This window comes from Megalobrama amblycephala, linkage group LG18 (assembly GCF_018812025.1).
Source record: "Megalobrama amblycephala isolate DHTTF-2021 linkage group LG18, ASM1881202v1, whole genome shotgun sequence".
Taxonomy (NCBI): Eukaryota; Metazoa; Chordata; class Actinopteri; order Cypriniformes; family Xenocyprididae; genus Megalobrama; species Megalobrama amblycephala.
In genome coordinates this window covers 23,677,262-23,699,536 of record NC_063061.1, presented here as the reverse complement: position 1 = coordinate 23,699,536, position 22,275 = coordinate 23,677,262, and the positions used below count along the sequence as shown (strand labels likewise).

General features: G+C 36.1%; 1 protein-coding gene across 5 annotated transcripts in view; it reads right to left on the bottom strand.

Moving 5' to 3' along the window:
* The window catches only part of rai14 (retinoic acid induced 14), a 53,854-nt gene that overhangs the window by 23,286 nt on the left and 8,293 nt on the right, over positions 1-22,275 (bottom strand). For all 5 annotated transcript variants that reach the window (XM_048165401.1, XM_048165403.1, XM_048165404.1 and 2 more), the window contains exons 3-6: positions 10,929-11,059; positions 3,163-3,251; positions 2,985-3,049; positions 111-168 (exon numbers count right to left, since the gene is read on the bottom strand). In XM_048165401.1, coding sequence (XP_048021358.1) covers positions 111-168; positions 2,985-3,049; positions 3,163-3,251; positions 10,929-11,059 — 343 coding nt within the window. The remainder of the gene's footprint in view (positions 1-110; positions 169-2,984; positions 3,050-3,162; positions 3,252-10,928; positions 11,060-22,275) is intronic.

Sequence of the window (22,275 nt, the reverse complement as noted above, 5' to 3'; positions counted from 1 at the left end):
AACAAGACATACAGAAGATTGCTTGTCCTTGAAGGGCTCCTCTCTGAGGTAGTCAAGACATATTAAAGTAAACAGAATAATCCTTAAAACAAGGAAATTTTGCACCTCACCTGCATGATGAAGAGCCATCTTCCCTGAGCTGTCAGGGGCATCCACTGCACACTTAGTCTGTAGAATGAAGAGCATTAGATTATTGCTTCAAACACATCATCTAAAACCAGCATGACATGTTACCCAGAATTCACTGCTAGACAGCAATTACGACCTTTCAATCAAAACAGCTACACTTTCACCAAGCAGTTGTTTTTTTGGTGCGAGCTAATGATTTGCACTCCTATTAAACATTTAGCAGCATGTCAGGCCAGTGTTTATGGATGAACAGGCACAAGGAATTTATTTGACAGGCATCATCAGAGGAGATGTGATATATTAAACCTGACTGCAGCAGCCAATCAGACCTAAAAAGGTACCTAATGTGGATGTCCCTTTAAATGTGATTACTGGCTGCCAGCTATTAACCCTCAAGGTTATTCTGCTACTGTTATGGTAATGAGATCCCATACAGTGTGTCTCTTTTAAATCCTTTATGCCTAGATAAACCACCAAAGCTTATTTTAACTAAAGTGGCCAATGACACTTTTTTGTCATTAGAAATGATGAGCCAGTCAAACAACAAGAAAATTACCCTAGAAAGCATTTTCATGGAACATTTCAGCAGAATCTCAAGGCACTGGGTACATTAGAGCATTTGTTGCCAGGCAAGAAGTTTTGGTTTATGACTGCTGGATGAAACCAAACTACTACTGTCAGGTCCTTTCATTTGTGCAGCAGTTAATTTTTCTGTTTCACAGGATCTCCAGGGGAAAAAGGCTAAAGATTTCAACACCGGCCTAGCTGTGTGAAGGGGAATATATCTGCAAGGCTTTCAACAGTGAAATGACACCATTCAAAACTTCTAATTTTTCACTTGTAGAATGCATTTAAAGGGTTAGTTCACCCAAAAATTATATTACTCACCCTCATGTCGTTCTACACCCGTAAGAGCTTCGTTCATCTTCGGAACACCAATTCAAATATTTTGAATAAATCCGATGGCTCAGTGAGGCCTCTATAGTCAGCAATGCCACTGAAAATCTCAAGATCCATAAAGGTACTAAAAACATATTTAAAACAGTTCAAGTGAGTTCAGTGGTGACGAGAATACTTTTTGTGCGCCAAAAAAACAAAATGACTTTTCAACAATATCTCATGATGGCCGATTTCAAAACACTGCTTCAGGGTTTTACGAATCGAATCAGTGGTTCGGAGCGCCAAAGTCCCGTGATTTCAGCAGTTTAGCCATTTGATAGGAGATCTGAATCACTGATTTGAAATAAAAGATTCGTAAAGCTTCGAAGCTTCATGAAGCAGTGTTTTGAAATTCGGCCATCACAAGATATTCGTTATAGTCGTTATTTAGTTTTTTGGCGCACAAAAAATATTCTCGTCGCTTTATAATATTAAGGTAGAACCACTGAACTCACATGAACTGTTTTAAAATATGTTTTTAGTACCTTTATGGATCTTGAGATTTTCAGTGGCATTGCTGTCAATGGAGGCCTCACTGAGCCATCGGATTTAATCAAAATATCTTAATTTGTGTTCCGAAGATTAACAAAGGTCTTACGGGTGTAGAACGACATGAGGGTGAGTAATTAATGACATTATTTTCATTTTTGGGTGAACTAACCCTTAAAGGTTGGAAGGTTAATGTTTTGCAAAATAATAATGTTCAATACCATTGAAAAGTTTAGGTTGGTACTATTTTTTAAAAGAAACGTCTTATGCTCACCAATGCTGGATTTATTTATTTTTTAATCAAAAATACAGTAAAACAGTAATGTTATGAAATATTATTACAATTCAAAATAATGATTACCTATTTTAATACATTGTAAAGTGTAATTTTGCAAGCTGAATTTTTAGCATCATTGCTCCAGTCTTCAGTGTCACATGATCCTTCAGAAATCATTCTAATATGCTGATCTGTGCTCAGGCAACATTATTAATATCAATATTGAAAACAGTTGTGATGCTTAACATTTTTGTGAAAGTTCGAAAAGAATGATTTCTGAAGGATCATGTGACACTGAAGACTGGAGTAATGATGCTGAAAATTCAGAATTGACATCACATGATTTTAAAATGTATTAAAACAGAAAACAATTATTTTAAATTGTAATGATATTTTACAATATTTCTGTTTTACTGTATTTTTATCAAATAAATGCAGCCTTGGTGAGCATAAAGGACTTTTTAAAAAACAAAAACTGTCTCCAAACTTTATTAATTAGATAAAACAAAGTGGCATGTTTTTTTTTTGTTTTTTTTAAAGAAATTATCACACTTTTCATGCAAAATATTGACATAAAAGACAAAAACAAAAAAACATCAAATTTAGTGACATTCAAACATTTTTAAGTCTGTCTTACCATTTTCAAATGCTTTTTGGGGGAGATTTATCAGTTTTACTGTGTGAATACAATTTCTGATGCAGTGTTAAACTGCCAGTATGGGTTAAAAGAGGCATCAATATTAGCAAAGCCAATACTGGCACCAATTAGTGAACAGAGCAGAGCAGGGCAGATAGGCTCTGGATATTTCAGATCTGTGCAGCTCTAGTAGAATCATATGGAGTGGAGAATGAGTTGCCCGTGATGATAAAAGAGACGCTAGAAAAGGTGCTTCAGCAGACCACGGGGAGTCTTCGAACATGCCAACCTGCCCACACACAGATCCAAATGTACAACACTCTCCAAGATCACAGAGGGAGGCCGTGGGATTTGCTAGTTTACGAAACTGCGGGAACAAAATCTGCTCCCTTTGTTTAGCTGGCACACACAGCGTGGCAACGGACATGGCTGTTGTTCCCATTAGCATTCGCTCCATCTGTGTGCACCTAACAAACTCTCAGTCTACAATTCGCAATCAATTGAAAATATTACCTGAAGCAACTTTTTGGCACACTCAGGATGGTTGTTTTTGGCAGCAAGGTGTAAAGCAGTAAACCCTGATGTGAAGAGGACAAACAAAGCTTGTTATTTACATAGATTTACTCATTATGCGTTAGTGACGTAATATAAAAGTAATGCAAGAAAACATGTTGATCTAGCTGTAACCAACCTGAAGCGTCCTGCAGAGAAACATCAGCCCCATGAGCCAGGATGACAGCTAGACACTCAGTTTGACCTTGCGCAGCTGCTACATGCAGACTGAGAAAGAAGGGGGGGGGGGGGAGAGTAATGATTAGCCATGTCACTCACATTTGGCCAGTTTTTTATGGCATGTATAACTTGCCTATAACCTACATGCAGTAAACACAGGGCTCTTGGATTTAAAAGGTAGGTCAATGACATGCTCTGCATATATGCTTGTCCTAAGGCAATTGTAAAGCACTCTAGTGTGAATGAGTGACACTAGATCAATCCTTTTCATTCTGTGTAGCAAGTCAAGCACAAAGCAGCAATTAAAACTGTTGTCAAAATACAGTAAGCTTCAGAATTGTCAATTCTCAAAATTTTATTAAACCAATGAACACACATAAACAAGGTAATTTTCTTCTTACCAAATAAAATGTATTCACCCCAAATGAGCATACACACTACTGTTCAAAAATTTGCCTTTTTTTTTTAATTCTGTTTCTAAAAGATGTCTCTTATGCTCAACAATGCTGCATTCATTTGATCAAAAAATACAGGAAATACTGTGAAATTTATTAAACAGCAATACTGTGAAATATTACATTTAAATATATTACAATTTAAAATAGCTGTTTTTATTTTAATATATTTCAAAAGTAATGTATTCCTGTGACGGCAAAGCTGAATTTTCAACAGCTAGGCTATTACTTCAGTCTTCAGTGATCCTTCAGAAATCATTCTAATATGCTGGTCTGGAAACGTTATTATCTATGTTGAAAATTTTGATGAAAAATAATGATAAAAAACAAATAACAAACAAACAAACAAACAAACAAAGGCAATTTACTTGTAATATAAATATTTTTTACCTTATGTCTTAGTGTCACTCTTGACATTTGATCAGTTTAATGCATCCTTGCTAAATAAAAGCACACATTTCACATTTCTTTCAATCAAACGGTAGTGTATGTATGCATATTTTGGAGATGTTATGTTTCTATCCAATATTGACCCAAATTTAATAAAAAATAAAATTAATTGTATCCCAAAATTCATGTTAAATAAATAATAACACTATAGTATGGGGAAGAATTCTCACTTTTAACTAGTAGCTTATTAGCTTGCATATTGGCTGTTTATTAGTACTTATAAAGCACATAATCCCTTATTCTGCATGACCTCATTCTACATCTCTAAATCCTACTCCATACCTAAACTTAAAAGCTACAACTACCTTACTAACTATTAATAAGCAGTAAATTAAGAGTTTATTGAGGCCAACGTCATAGTTAATAGTTCCCCATACCAAAGTGTGACCAACCCAGCTAATGAAGAATAAATATCCCTGTCTTGGTGAACTATTCCTTTAAATCTTTTATTAGTCATGTAATCTCTGACCTGAGGGCACAAAAATAAAAAATAAAAATAAATAAATAAAAAAATGAGAAAAGTTTAAACTATCCTTGTGATTAAAAAGTTCAGTGCTCTCTATCACTTAATAAATAGCTTCCATTCAATCCCACTGACTTGATATCTACAATCTCATCATTAATTGGCTCTTTAGAGGACAAACTTAAGAAAAAAAAAAAAACCTAATTAATCTAAATGAAATTGATTACACCCTTCTGGAGGATAAGGATCAAGGTACGCTCTCTTTTGGGCAGTAATAAAGCTAACAACTAAAGCTATGCAAGATGCCCTGATAATGACCTTGATGATTATGTCACTCATGACAGCTACATGGTTCTGACCTTTAAATTAACAAACCAAGAACTTTAAATATTCAAATATGGCAATTTAAGCACAATATACATCACTCTAATGCCATTAAAGGTCAGCTCAAGAAAAAACTACTGTTTTTTTGGTAAAATTAAAGTAACACACATCATAGCTGTTTTTAAATTGATCTGAAACATAAACATAAAAGAAAATCAACAACAAAACAACAACAGGCATTTCCCAAAATATTTTCTTTTGGAGTTCTACAAAAGAAAGTCTTACATTTTTGAAACAACATTTAGGCCCGGTTTCATAGACAGGGCTTAGCCTAAGCTAGGATTAGGCCAGAGTTCGATTAGGATATTTAAGTTTCTTTTAAAGGTGCCGTAGAACGTGTTTTCAAAAGATGTAATATAAGTCTAAGGTGTCCCCTGAATGGGTCTGTGAAGTTTCAGCTCAAAATACCCCATAGATTTTTTTTAATTAATTTTGTTAACTGCCTATTGTAGGGCATCATTTAATATGCGCTGATTCATGCTGCGGCCCCTTTAAATTCTCGTGCTCCACGCCCACGGAGCTCGTGCTTGCCTTAAACAGCATAAACAAAGTTCACACAGCTAATATAACCCTCAAAATGGATCTTTACAAAGTGTTCGTCATGCAGCATGTCTAATCGTGTAAGTATGGTATTTATTTGGATGTTTACATTTGATTCTGAATGAGTTTGATAGTGCTCCGTGGCTAAAGCTAACATTACACACTGTTGGAGAGATTTATAAAGAATTAAAGGTGCCCTAGATTATGTTTTTAAAAGATGTAATATAAGTCTAAGGTGTCCCCTGAATGTGTCTGTGAAGTTTCAGCTCAAAATACCACATAGATTTTTTTTTTATTTATTTTTTTAACTGCCTATTTTGGGGCATCATTATAAACGCGCCGATTTATGCTGTGGCTCCTTTAAATCCTGTGCTCTCCGCCCACAGAGCTCGTGCTTGCCTTAAACAGTGCCGTAACAAAGTTTACACAGCTAATAGAACCCTCAAAATGGATCTTTACAAAGTGTTCATCATGCATGCGGCATGTATGCATCGGATTATGTGAGTATTGTATACTGTTATATTGTTTACATTGATTCTGAATGAGTTTGAGGCTATGCTGCGTGGCTAAAGCAAACATTACAAACTGTTGGAGAGATTTATAAAGAATGAAGTTGTGTTTATGCATTATACAGACTGCAAGTGTTTAAAAATGAAAATAGCGACGGCTCTTGTCTCCGTGAATACAGTAAGAAACGATGGTAACTTTAACCACATTTAACAGTACATTAGCAACATGCTAACAAAACATTTAGAAAGACAATTCACAAATATCACTAAAAATATCATGATATCATGGATCATGTCAGTTATTATTGCTCCATCTGCCATTTTTCGCTGTTGTTCTTGCTTGCTTACCTAGTCTGTTGATTCAGACGTTGATCCAGACGTTAATACTGGCTTGTCTAATGCCTTTCATAATGATAATGTTGGGACCGTGGCCAGGCATATGCAAATATTGGGGGCGTACACCCCGACTGTTACGCAACAGTCGGTGTTATGTTGAGATTCACCTGTTCTTCTGAGGTCTTTTAAACAAATGAGATTTATATAAGGAGGAAACAATGGTGTTTGAGACTCACTGTATGTCATTTCCATGTACTGAACTCTTGTTATTTAACTATGCCAAGATAAATTCAATTTTTAATTCTAGGGCACCTTTAAAAACATTACTGGTGTGCATCTTGAGACTAAACAATAGGGGTGTAACGATACGCTCAGGTCACGATACGATACGTATCTCGATACGGAGTTCACGATACGATACGTATCACGATATTTTGAACAAAATGAAACTGAAATTCAAACAAGATTTATTAAAAAAACATGAACAAATTTCAATAATTTTCCTTGTTGTACATACAAGATCACATTTCAATAAAATAAATAAATATAAAATTTTAATAAAAACCTTCTGTATTCAAATTAACAGTTGAATAGGGCTGTCTGTCACTGAAAAAAAATGTTAAATTTAACATGAACTTAGAATTATGAATAGGGGCCGTTCACATATCGCGTCTAAAAACGCGTGGAAGGCGCGGCCGCACCGCTTCTCCTTCTTTCCAAAGCGCTTGCGCTCCCGTGGCGTCGGTCGTTGCTATGCAACCATGAACTGAGCTCTCTAAGATGATCAGGATGTTTCTGCAAAGGATAAATGATTTCTAGCCCTTGCATTAGTTTTACTACGAGATATATTGATGGAGATAAGATATAAAAACCACCATGTACAGCTATGATCAGCTGTTCGGCTGAGCTTTTGATGTTTTGTTACGGAAAGGCCATAGCTGATCGGTTGATTCTTGTCACACGACCTGCGGTGCGCTTGCGGCATTCTGAGAAGTTGAGAATTGCACGCGCGTCGCGACCGCGTTGATCCCTTTATGAGCGCGCCTGCCGCGCGGCTACATTTGAAAATAATAACTGACTTGCACGCGGAAAAGACGCAATATGTGAACGGCCCCACAGAACTTCTTAAAGCAAAGCATCGCAAGCGTCTTTTGCTTTTCTGTGAGCACAGCCGTTGCTGTGCACTGCGGTGAAAGAAAGCCACGACGTTTCTCACGCGACCATGCAAGAGACTGACATGAGAAACGTTTAAACCTGCTTGCAAGATTCAATGTGTGCCCGAAACACTTACTGAACTAGAGAGCTGATTGAGACACACCATTTACGATAAATCGTTACACCCCTAATACTTATAGTAATTTAAAAATGTGGTAGCATTGGATCTGGACAGGAAGGATAACTCTGGGAGTTGGAAGGGGTGTGTCGCGATTCTGCCTTCTCACATCGCGATACAGGTTCGTGGACCTGCGTATCGCGATTTCGGTTTCATATCGCATATCGTTACAGCCCTACTAAACAATAGCAGTGACATATTTTAAGATATGTCAGTACAAGTTGCTTTCAGTTAAAACAGCTCAAACATGCATATTTGTCCAAGACTAGCTTACGCCTTGTCTGGGAAACCAGGGGGGAAAAAATGAGTAAATGATGAGAATTTGCATTTTTGAGTGAATTATACCTTAATGCTTATTATTTAAGCTATGTCTTTAGAAAATAAGGAAAACTTGACACAGAATGTTTTCAAATATAGAGAATTATAAATCCTAATCACTGGTGTCCTTATATTTAATTAAATGTTCAAGTCAATTAAATGTTCAGTCACTGCATTCTCCGCAAGATGGAGATCTTTTAACCGTGAAAAGTAGAAGTAACATTTGCTGTAGCATCTCTCTCATGTTTTTGTAATTAATATTATGAAGCGCTCTCTCGCAGTCCTTTTCAAGGTAAATGACGTGCTCATCAGAGCATATGATTACCAAATCGCTCTGGGTCACGTGTCCAGCTCCATTATCAGAAAATCATATCTCCAAGGCAACAGTGACAGTTTGGTAATACAGCGAGGCTCTGTGTTCTACATGTGCCTCTCTGGCTCATGAACCCTCTGGAGCGCAAGCACTCGAACACAATGAACTTCTCAAACAGGAAGATAAGGATTTATTGTGAGCCTATGAGAGTGCTTCGGCTCAAGCCGTCCTAACGCAGGACACTGGAGACTCATTCAGGTCAGCAGTGTCTGAGTTCATTACTTACAGAGTGAAGAGAGCAAGCGCATCTCTCTGCATTCACTGGAGCTCATTCATTGATTCCTCTCTGCTGTGCTCATAGGAATGTTGCTATTCTTTCTTCATAGCTGATGTTTTTAAGGATGCGTATAATGTTAATAATTACATTTAACTGCATCTAACATGTGAGAGAGAGTATTCTTCTCATGCATTTCATGACACATTCTGTTATAAAGTCTTACAGTCCAGCCCAGGAAAATGTTATATTAACTGAATTTTGCAAATCACACTGAGCAAATTTTGACCACATTATGATTCCATACATTTGTTGTGCAGTTTGAAAAGACCAGTAAGAAATCAACCAGAAAACACTAGCAACCACCTAGCAAACCTACAGTCATCGCCAAAAGTTTTGGTAGTGACATATATTTTATTTATAAAAAGTCATAAAAGTTTGCTGCTTCAGCATTTCTATATAATTTTTCCATGTTTCTGTGGTATACTGGAAAACAATTATAAGCATTTCACAAGTTTTAAAGGCTTTTATTGACAAAAACATTTAATATTTGCAAGGAGTCAATATCTACAGCATTAACCCTTCTTCATAACCTCTGCAATTTGCTCTGGAATGCTGGATATCAGCTTATGGCTACATCCTGACTGATGGTGATCCATTCTTGCTGCATTAGCACTGGGAGTTGATCACAATTTATGGGCTTCTGTTTGTCCACTCACCTTTTGGGGATTGACCACAGGTTCCTATGGGACTTGCCTGGCCAATTTCAAAGTAATGACCTCTGAGACCATTCTTTATCACTTTTGTCTTGTGACATGGTGCTCCATCATGCTGGAAAAAGCATGGATCATCACCAAATTGCTCCTGGATCATTGGGAGAGGCTGCACTTGCAGGAGGTTTTGATATTATTCTTTTTTCCTGGTAGTGTTTTTGGGCAGAATTATGAGAGAGCTCACTCCCTTGGATGAAAATGGATAGTCTCAGGATACTGTACTGTTGGCATCACAAAGGACTCATGGTAGTGTTCACCGTTTCTTCTCCGGACAAGCGATCTTCCAGATGTCCTAAACATTCTGGTCTAACAGTCAAACAAGTTTGCACCAGTCCAATCCTTGAACTTCCTGCAGAATTTCAGTCTGTACATAATGCTTTTCTTGGAGAGAAGTGGCCTCCTTGCTGCCCTTCTTGACACAAGGTCATTGTCCAAAAGTCTTGGCCTCACTATGCATGCAGTTGCACTTACACACCCACCTGCTGCCAATATTGAGGAAGATCTGCACTGGTGATGACACAATTTCGCAGGCACTTGCTGGACACTCTGGGACGTCCTGAAGCCTTCTTCACTGCAGCTGAATCTCTCCTTCAAGTTGTTGATCCAGAAAATGGTTCTTTCAGGTGCAATATTTCTTTGCAGCAATTTCCTTGCATGCGAGGCCATTTTGATGCAAAGCGATGATTCTGCACGTCTTTCTTACATTTATGTTTCTTTGGAGGAAACCATTGCTAACACAAGAACACAAAGATTGGAAGCACCAAAGTTATGTCACTGCCAAAACTTTTGGCCAAGACTGTAGTTAAAATATTTTGTTAAGAAAATTCCTTTATGGTGGATTTAAACTCGCTGTTATTCCTACAAACACTACAAATTCGTCCAAGTCATCTCAAAAAGCATATTTCCCCCCGAAAATGTAGACACAAGAATGTAATTATTCAGGTTCAGGCACCAGTTAAAAAAAATTGCATTTACAGTATCTCTGCCAAGACAACGAAACAAAGCATTCAAACTTCTTTGATCTAGGTTAACATATATTTAAGTGTTCTTTAAATGACTTCTAAAGTATAACACAAAGTTTCTAAATGGAAAACTTCAGAAAAGCTGAGCTCTGATTTCAGTTTCACAGGAGGTTTTACAGCCATTGTTGGTTCAAATGTGCATCACACATAAAACTGGATGACTAGCATAAACAAATCAAGCATTCACATCTGAACATCTGTGTGCCTATTATGGTAAATAAGGGAAAATGAAGACTAATGTAAATGCAATGAAACAAAATGCTGATGGGATGAATGACAGACTAAATTTGTTTGAGTGGGGTTTAGATTATAATTTCTACTGCTAAATAAACACCCTGATGAATGGACGCAAAAAAAAAAAAAAAAAAAAAAAAACACCTCTCAAATCTCTACTTCAGATGGAGTATAAACACCCACATGCACATCATCTTTTTATGCATATCTCAAGTGGATTGCAGAGAACAGTCTAGAAATTCTCTTGAAACACTTCTGAAGTCACAATTAGAGCAGTCAATGTCTAAATCAATGAAAGCAACCTCAGTTCCCAGTACTCACGCAGACTTGCCCTCACTGTCAAGCTTGGTAGGACAGGCTCCTTTCTTCGACAGGAGGGAGGTGACTTTATCTGCCTCTCCATGCTCCACTGCACTGAGGAGACGCTCATCATTCTTGTTCCATTCATGGGCCTAAAGAAATTTAAAAATGTTTTAAAACAGCTCATATATAAATATTCACCATCTCTAGGTCACTAAATAACATTTAATAAGCAAACAAACAAGCTCCAGTTCTGCTATTAAAGAGAGACAAAAATTATTAGTGAGACTTTTGATTGCAAATAATATAATTTTCAGGACTAGGTACTAACACAGATTTTACAAATCAGTTCGATTCTGATTCACACACTCTTGATTGCATTTATTTATTTTTAGCTAACTAACAAGCTATATACACTGAATGGCTTTCCTGAGGAAAATGAAGTATGACATATTAATGTTGTTTACATGCTGTTTTATTGATGTATTTCTGTGGTTGAAACACTGACTGAGCTATTACATGAGAAATTACAGATTTTAATAAGTTGTACTGTTTCTTTCAACATACCTTCTGATGTTTATTGTTTATTTCATGCTATAACTAGTAGTAAAGAGGAAGGGATGATCTGTCGATGTATGCTTTGCGCAGCCACTTGAACTGAGGCGGTACAGCAATCTGTCACGCCACATTAAGGCGTGTTAACATTTGAATTTTATGATAAAATTGACAGAATTTGAAAGCTGAGACTCTCAAAACTAACCAAGCACAAAGCTTATTGAGATTACTGAATAAGAGGCAAGCTACAAATGATGTTTAGAGCATTTTTGTTCACACATCAACAGAAAACACCACAAAATGATATCAGTTCATCAAAAAGATCTATTAAAGTTGAAAAATTTATATGGTCAGCCCTGAGTTACTTAATGACAGTAACAATGGACTTACAATAACTAACAAAAATGTGCATCTTTGTATTCCCAAAAACCCATATCTTTAGACCACAAATAAGGTTTATGGAAGCTGTTAAAACACCATTTCCTTTTCCTCTTTAATAGTCCGGTCTTGTGAAATAAAATGTAATTTTTTAAGAGAGAATATTTTAAGTTCATGATTGACATCAGCTAACAACAGTTTTCCTTTCTTTAGCATACCATAATGGAAATCAATCAGCTTTCCCCATTAGTCTCCACTCGTGACCTTCACAAAATGTATACTTATAATTCAAACTCAAAGAACATGAGTTACTAGTCTTGAGAGAGCATGTTGAGAGATCTTTTACACACTCAGTGAGAGGCTGAGTGGAGAAAGACGAAAAAGGGTTTGGATCAATCACAGAAGCCGCTTTTAGTATGACTAAAAAGGGGAAAAAAGGTATGCTCCAAACTTCAAGCATGAAAGAATGAATGATGCAATGACACCACAAAACTTGGATCGAAGTCTTTGTGCCGGAAATGATCTGAATCAAATGAGGGCTGGCAATGAATAATATGCACTGGAAATCATTTACAGGGGCTGCTAAAGTCTATATATTACTGGCTGCTTAAATTGAGAGTTACAGTAACAAACTACCACCAGTCACATTTACTCTATATATCATTGCATTGTGAAACTGTTGTGGAATTGTACAAAAGCCCTTTGTAAACGTGAAGACTAATTGCTGTTTTTTTCTTCCTGTTATAGATGCTGACAATTGTGGATCTAAAAGGAACAATTCCCACCAAAATCAGTCAAGTCAAAAGTAAAGCAATCATATGAAATAATGGATGAAGCCACCTATAATTTAGAGGTATCTCAAGGGGAATGAATCACATTATTTCCCTCTAGTTCTTCTGAAACCTCTCAGACACAACAGGAACTGATTTCCTAACAAGGGCTTATTCACAGCTGAGATTCAAATGCAGAAAATCTAGTTAAAATGTGTCTTTGTAGCTGTGCATAACAGTGAAACAACACCCGATTGCTGAACAATGCAAATCAGAGCAGCTGTTTGAAGACCCCTTCGCAGCAAGAAATCATTTTGAGATGTCCGCATATACTAAAAAGTTGAAGAGTTCTGAACAAACCAAAATTCAGTTCCTCTAAATGTAGTCTAGGCAGCAAGCTGAAAGCAGACTGCAGAGGTCAGCTGGCCAAACACAGAGGCCACTACTTAAGTCTGTCACTATTTTTAAAATGCAGTGTAATATTACACAAGCCACAGTAAACCCAGCACTATTTTGGGAGCCGTTTGACTTCGGCCTACTATCTGCAATCAGCTGATGCTATTTAAAGTCAACTCATGAAACAAATGAACATTAATAGTATAAAAAAAACAGACATTTGTAAAGAAACAGAACCTGAATTAGCCTCTTAGCCTTCCCAGGGTACTCAAACATCATTAACAATGTACTTCAGAACACATTGACTGATGCTACATTTCAAAACAGAAAAAAATGAATACGGGTCTATAATATTCCCTCTGATGCTGGAGAAAAATCTGGATTTTTTTTTTCTGAGGTACATGTTCTTTCTATTTTCTATTTAGTAAGAACAGTAACAGCAAAACCAGAACAGAAACTCCAGTTGAAAAGAAAGTGAACTGTAAAATGGTGAATAACAAACAGCTTTTGACAATAAAGAAATGAATGCACAGTTGAAAAAAAAAAAAAAAAAAAAAAAAAAAACTGTGTACATGACCAATAGCTTCTATACTATTGGATTACTAGGTTACTCAATGACATATAAGAGTGTTTCCACAATAAAAACAAGCAATATTTAGCTTTAAATGTGCCTTGTTTTTAGAAATGTACTTTTTGTATTCATGTTCGTCACGCACTTGCACCACAGCTAATCTCATATCCGACAACGCATCTATAATATTGTCTGTTGAAAAAAACAACACGTAAAACAGAAAGACAGAGTTCCGCTAATGTATTTTTCTGTTGATGGATACACTCTACATGTGCTTCATGCGAGTAGCTGATCAATAACTGTTATTATGTAAATCTGTTGCTGACATCATTGTGTTGGTGTGTTGCAGGTCAGCATGGCAAACGAAGGAGACAAGATGCTGATAAAGCTGCCACCTGCATCATATAAATCTCCTGTCTGACATTCTGGCTTCCCAATACAATACAACAGCGATGGCCAAAAAACATGGACAAAACAGTCACTCTATGTAAACCTTGATGCGAGTGCTATATGCAATATGGCCTATGCCATCCTCACCCAGGTGTTGATAGCACAAGCACAGATGAGACCGAAACAGCACACACTGCCTTCAGTGTTTAAACAGACACTCAAGTGCTAATTCAAACAGGCACAAGTACTGGACAGGGCTTGATGATAAGGACTGCCCGATGGCCAGGGTTGAGTGAAAATGAACAAATTGTAAACTTTTTTGATAGTCCAGCACTGGACCGATTGGGAAAATGAAAGTTCCATCAACTGTCCCGATCGGGCCAGTGCTACATCGTCATAAAAGTTTATCATTTTATCATTTACATTTACGCTGGATAATTTAAGCCTTGCCAATTTAAACATTCAAACAAGAGAACACACGAAAGAGAACTTGTGCTCACTGTGTAAGATATTTTCTCTGAAGCACGCACATGGAAAGCCGCATCTCAGACAGCGCAAAAATACTAAATTGAGTTTGCTTTCAAGTCTTCTTGCGCTTTAACGGACAAATTCACACAAAAATTATGTCAATTTGCATTGTGCCGTCTTGGCAAATATCTTATTAAACATAGTCTTAAGTGAACGTAAACAGTCAAAAAAGACAACACGTGTACAGTATAGGCATTATGTCTCCGTGACAACAGCCTAATATTCTTGCTGCTGTCCATTTTTAATGTTAAACAACATAAGACTAAGAAATCCCTCCCTCACTGCTTTTGACTGAAAAACTTTTATAACTTTAAGGATTAATCTTTAACCCCACCCTCCCCGTGATAAATAAATTAAAATAAAGAAAATAAATAAAAGATTTTTTAACTGCTTTTATTTTACCAAAAATACAGTCCTGTAATATTTAAAATTTAATATTTTTAAATGAAATTATAAATTTAATTTTTAACCGTTTTAATATTAAAATGTTATTATATTTTAAAATACAATTTATTCCTATAATGGCAAAGCTGAATTTTTTGCGGCCGTGATACATTTTTCAGGAATCTTTGACAAATAGAAAGTTCAAAATAACAGAATTTATTTGAAATAGATTTTTTTTTGTAACAATGCATATATTATTAAATTATATCAGCCTTCAAAACTGTTTGTCACTTTTTGTTGTAAAAGTTTTTAAAATCAAGTTAAAAATATTTAGTTAAAAGAAGCACACAACAATATTAAATATTACTGCTAAATATCAACCAGTGTGCTATGTAAAAATCTTCCTGAGGCTACATGAATTGTATGTTTTGGATTAATATCCTTAATCTCAGAACAAAACAGCTTCTAGAGAGAGAGAAGAATAGATTTGTGGGCATTTAAAATAAAAAAATAATCTAATGCTTGAACAGAATGCACTGTATGTAGAATAGAGGTATTTAATTAAGGCCCTGTTTACACTAGTGTGTTTTCGTTTTAAAACACATCAGTTTTGCTACAGTTACGCCTGTCGTTTACACTATACCGGCGTTTTTGAACTCTGAAAATGGAGACTTTCGAAAACGCTGCAGACCCCGTTTTAGGTTGAAAACGCAGGGGTTGCATTTCAGTATAAACGGAGACTTTTGAAAATGATGGCGTGGCTGTCCATGTTCGCTCTGCGTATCCTTGACAACCATGTAAACAGTAACATTGAGACTGAACTGCAATCTTTGGTTGCTTTGTTGTCATTTTTAGCAGCCACTGGGGAGTTAAAGTCTGCATTTTTTAAATACTGCAGCTACCTACATGCGCAAGAGGCAAATGTTTACACTTGTACGTACATGCCCAGTGTGCATGAACAGTCATGTGACATGCGTTTTCGGTCGTATAGTATAGACGGAGATTGTTTCTGAAATGCTGTGAAAACGCCAATGTAGGCGAGAATTGTTTTCATTTTTAAAGGTGCCCTAGAATTGACATTTTACAAGATGTAATTTAAGTCTCAGGTGTCAGGTGTTTTTTATTATACCATGTTTTAACTGAATATTTTGGGGTGGCATTAAAAATGCTCTGATTTGGGGTGTGTACACCTTTAAATGCTCATGTTCCCCACCCCCAAGCCTACGACTCTATTAAACACTGCATAAACCCTATAGAAGTTGGCAATATAACTCTTAAAATGGATCTTTACAAACTGTTTGTGATGCAGCACATCATATCACGTAAGTATGGCATGTATTTTGTGGATGTTTGCAAACATTTGATTCTGAATGAGTTTGATAGTGCTGCACGGCTAACGGGGCTAAAGCTACACACATGCGTTTATGAATTATACAGACTACAAGCGTTTTCGGGTTAAAAATGAAAATAACGTCATGACTCTAGTCTCCGTGAATACAGTAAGAAACAATGGTAACTTTAACCACATTTAACAGTACATTAGCAACATGCTAACAAAACATTTAGAAAGACAATTCACAAATATCACTAAATATATCATGATATTATGGATCATGAACCGTTATTATGGATCCATCTGCCATTTTCGCTATTGTCATTGCTTGCATGTTTCACAACACCTGCAGAACGTCTGATGATTCGGCTGTGCAGCTCCAGACGGTAATACTGGCTTGTCTAATGCTTAGAACATGAGCTGGCATATGCAAAAGTTGGGGGCGTACATATTAATGACTGTTGCGTCACAGCCTAAAGTTCATACAGGTACGGTCTCTATATTTCCTTCCATTTCCTTTTTTATATTTTGCTTAAAATAATTATCTAATAAAAACAATGTACATAATATTCAAAATGCTCTCATGCTAAAACGTTAACTAGTAATTTCACTATTTTAATTGTCTTTCCTTGCCATCTACAAATCATTTTCCTAATTATAACAAAAAAAGTCTCATCACAAACCTGGTTTGAACGGTCAGACTATGTAATACACACACACACACATATGACAGATAAAAATAACATTTGCTGCATTCTAATTTTCTGCAGTGTTTTAGAGAAAGTATCAATATTTTACTGCTCACCATGTTTCTGCTACTGTTGCTAAATTAACCACATCATCTTCAGTTCTTGTACCACTTTATGTCTTTAGTCAGAGAGATAGAATAAAACAGAATAAAAAAGCAAACACAAATAACAAGCAGGGACTTTAGATGACATGACTGGCATTATGCCAACATTGCAAAGGACTGCACAAAACAAACATCACTGCCAGTCTAATGCTAGAACCGATGTGATAAATAGGCTTTTAATCTATACTGTTAAATGGTAAAGAAAAAACAAACATGAGGTTTTCCAGCTATAAAACGATGTGAAAATCTACACACGCTTCCAAAAGAAACTTTAAACATCTAGCAACAGCCTGGAGATCTCCTTTTTGTCATGGTGGGCCTTTGCAAAAACAGGAAACACTTAACATTATCTCAAAAGGGCCTGTTGGACTAAATAACCAGTGGAGAACGGGGACACATGCCACAAACATTACCTCCACCCATCGTTCAGTGTAAGCATTTAACTTTTATCTGATAAAAGTCCTCTTCAGCCGTGCAATATTTAGAGCCAGGGGCAAGACAAGTGGTTCAGATCAAATGGTTTTCAAGTTGAATTTGTGTTATCTGCACATAAACATATGCAGTTAACTAAATAGGACAGAACATGGCAATTTCATTATTTAGACGTTGAGAATCAATGGATGTAAGGCATATTTCTACAGCACATTGTACAATCTTCTTTGATTTTGAGTGCTCATACCCTGATATACCTCCTGAACGTAAAATAAAAAAGATTATTTTACTTTCTTTCCCACTGGTAAAACAATGAAGGCATGTGGCCACGTTTTGACCCTTGTACTTGACATGTCATGCTGAATATTTTCAGCACACTGGGCACTAATGCTAAATCAAAGTCTTTACTTCGGTTTGCATGCAAAAGAAGCATAACAATGGGCTAAATAGAAAACTGACCTGGTGGTGAATGGGTTTATACTGCCTGTACCAGTACATAAGCCAAATCGATCAATTACTTATGTACCACGTCCATGTGAACCAGCCATTGACTTTAAGACCAATGGTTTCTCAAATTCGAAAGCGGCAGCCGAGCACCTTGAGAACAGGCTGGACTATGACCTCTTATCACGCTCGTCTCTGTTCAAGCCTGGCACTAGCCATGTTCTCCGTTTGAAGAATTACACTCACACAGCTAAACTTTGGACAGCTTCTCTTTCTAGGATTCTTGAGATAAGCTCAGAGCGGTTTCTGCTCAGAAAAGCACATTCCTGTGTGAGAATGTTTAAACTTAAGAAATTATCACTTTATTATTATTACATGATGGATAATCATATGATCCAAAGAAAGCTTCAATGTCCACAAATGAAGTAAAAAGACAAGGAGCTAAAAGATTTAGATTTAGCTAAATAAATGTCATGAAATATGGCAATTTTCCTATTTGCAGGTTTGGACTTAAACCCAGATACACCCCCAGATACCTCACTTACACCCAGTCTAGGGACTCACAATACTCTACCATTTGAACATTTGGGGTCAGTACAAAGTTAAGATAAGAAGTCTCTTTTGCTCACCAATGCTTTGATCAGAAATAAGGTAACATTATTTCAGGGTCTTTTAAGTAGTTGCTTATTAGCATGCATATAACTAGAATATTGGCTGTTTATGAAAAAAACAAATGTAATTTTTACATTAAAAAGTTAGTTCAGGCAAGAATTAAAAAAAATAAGTAAATTCTATAGAAGTACTCAATTTAAGCTTGTAGAAATTGAAGCATAAACATCAACATTATAAAATTAAGTAAAACTACTCAACTTTTCTGATACTGTTGTTCCCATCATGCACTGGACCTTGAATAATTAATGAGGTTTTTTTGTGTGCAATTTTTACACTATGTTTTATCATTGCTTTTGTGGTTATGTTTAGTAACTTGCCATTTTATGACATTTGGAGTTCATTTTCTACTCAAAATGCCACAATCACACTCAAAAACAATCATCATTATGTATTGTGTACCGTATTACTTCTAATATGTAGATATGGTGTCTACACAATTTCTATTGTATTAGTCACTTAGATGTTTCTAAGTAAAACATACACTTTAAAAGCACGGTTTAATTCAGTGTTATATTGTTTGAGTAAAATGCATTGCAAAAAAAAACTTCAACTAAGTAGAAATTACTCAACCTTTTACTGGCCAAGTTAAAATTACTTTTCTTTATTAATTTTACTTAACTTAGTTCAGCAGAGTAACCTAATTCCATATTTATAAAAATATGCATGCAAAAACCTGCAAAAGAAAAAGTACATTTTACTGTTTTTTTTTTTGTTTTTTTTACAGTGTACTTAAGCACATATTAATGCCTTGTTCTACATTCTTAATCCTACCCAATACCTAAACATAACTAGTTTACTAACTATTAAAAAGCAGTAAATTAGGAGTTTATTGAGGGAAAATTTGTAGTTAGTGAATATGTGTTCCCTATACTAAAGTGTTACCTAAAATACAGTAAAATTAAAACAGTAATATAGTGAAATATTACAATGTAAAAAAGCCTTTCAATTTGAATGTCTTAAAATGTAATTTATATTTCAGCAGCCATTACTCTAGTCTTCAGTGTCACATGAACCTTCAAAAATAATTGTATGTTGGTGCTCAAGAAACATTTCTTATTATTACCTAGGGATGTGCGCAACAACTAATTTAATTAACGTTTAAACAAATTTTGCAACCGACTAGTCCAACCCCACCCCACCCCGCAGAGACAGTCTGTATATGTGATCCAAACTACTACTTCAAATCCCAGACTGAATGCATGCTAAAAATAGGTCACATACATGCAATGCATATTTTAAAATAAACTATTATTTGCAAACAATTTAAATATATCTAACTACAAATAGATTGTAAAAAAAGTTGCTTCTCAGAACTCCCAAAAAAGACCATTAAATCTGCTTACTCTAAAATCTATAAGATGATGTGAATGAAATATGATGCTTTTAATATTTGTCCAGCCAGCCAGCCTGCATCAGCGATGCCAGTTCAGGAGGGTGAAAGTACACTAAAGACATAATCTCCCTCTTAATCTCATTATTAGATTTTCAGCCATGTGGCATATTGATAAAACCCCAGTGAATAGGGACGAGCTTGAGGGGTTGAAACGGAAGGCTCTGGATATCCATTCAGGGCTTTACCATTAGCACGGTCTGAGTGCAAATCTTTGCAATGCTGCACTGTACCAAAGACGTCCAGATATCCTTGGTTTAGGTTCATGCAAATGGTATGTGCAGATAAACAACAGCTGTTAAAGCCACAATGTTATTCCCTAAAGCTTGTTTTCACACATATTGAGATGTTCTTAAATCTGTTTTTTGAACTGTTCCCCAACCCCCCAACTCACTAAAAGCATACTCTACTCAAGTAACCAAGTGCCTCTTCCATAAAGAGCAAAGAGTCTTTTTGTGGGAAACTTTTACACGGTGTACAAATGCCTCCTTTTGTTTAACAAAGTTCAGAAACGAACATACCATGGAAGTCCAGAGATTTGAGTAACTGCATCTATTTTGCCAGAAACTGTTATAGAAGGGGTCCATCTGTGGATTAACCTCTAAATAAATCCCAGAGATGTTGTCTAAGTCCGATCTAAAGCAGACCTGAGTAATATGAGGGGCAAGTATCTGTAGCTCTGTGAAATAACTGTGATGTTATGACTTCCAGTACTTTCTAATGCCAACCATATGAACCTTTTCCGAAAAACAATGCATCTTTTCTACAAAACTACAGCTGCATCTGCTTAAACAATTGCAGAATGTGGGGTAGTTTATATTAGTCTGAATAGATATGAGGATTAAAAAGACAGAAACCACATGACTTGTTTGAGATTCTGCCGAGCAAGACTTAAAATAGACCTTCTGTACCTAACTTTGAACATTTATTATCACATTCCACCAAACTCATCCGCTCAAAAAGAATGTGCTTTTTAATCCCTTGAACTTGAATTTGGTCCAGTGCCAAATCTCTTGGAGGAACTCTAGACAATTTGCCTCTGGAAAAAAAGGGCTTGGAAGATGTTGCAGACAGTAAAAGTTTAGAGGGCATGAGGAAAGTCTGAATTGGTAGCGATTAGAGATCAGTGAGGTTTCTCTGCAAAAAATATGAAGTTTAAGAACAGATTGTTCTTTCTTAAAGATTGTTCTTTTCTTAAAACCCCAAAACACATTTTTTGGGTGGTTAAAAGCACTATGTGGGAGCGTTTTTCTGAGCAATTTCGTTCTTCTGGGTTGATAATGAAATTGAAAGCAACATCACAGAATCTGACGTAGAAGCGTGCCTGCGGATTGTGTGATTGACTGCCGGGGCTAGAGAGGCACGATTCTACGTCACCCAGTTCTGAGCAGTTCTTTGTGGTGTTTCATGATACTTTAGGGGCTGTCAATAGGTTAAAAAGTAAAATCTCCATCCACATGAAGACACAAAAACACGCTATGAAGCGCTGTCAAGAGCCATGTTGGCCAATCCGAAGCCTGGAAAAAAGTTTATTACTGGTTCCGGTAGGCTAACAACATTGTCATTTTATTAAGCATTTTATTATTATTATTAATTCCATAAAACAGAACAATACAATGAGACATATTCAAAGTAAAATAAAAAAAAAAAAAGATATAAGCAGTGACAGAGAGAACTGCTGAATAAAGTTATTTTTGTTTTGTTTTTGTGCACAAAAAAGTATTCCCGTCACTTCATTAAATTAAGGCTGAACCACTGCAGTCACGTCGACTGTTTAAATTATGTCTTTATTACCTTTCTGGACGAGTCTTACACCTCTCGGATTTCATCAAAAATACCTTAATTTGTGTTCTTGAGGGTGAACACAAATGAGGGTGAATAATTAATGACAGAATTTTTTTTGGGGGGGGGGGGTGAACTAACCCTTTAAGTGATTCATCTTGCATGGTGAAGGTAGTGTTTGTAAATTTTAAAATGGCAAAATCTTTTTTTTATTCTAGCATAATTTTATTTGAATTTCAATTTATTCTCTTGACTTTAGTTGCCTACTAAGTCTGGTATCCTAGTAATGCCACTGGAATCTGTCCTGATGAAAAACATGAAGGAGGTACTTCTGTAAGATAACTCTTCATAATGAATTTATGGTTCAGTGGGACAGGATTAATTCCATACATCTTTACTGCATTATTGTTTTTAAATAATTAATGACATTAAAATAATTAATGACATTAAAAAACAGCCCTACTTTTTTCCACCAAGTGACACCCACTTT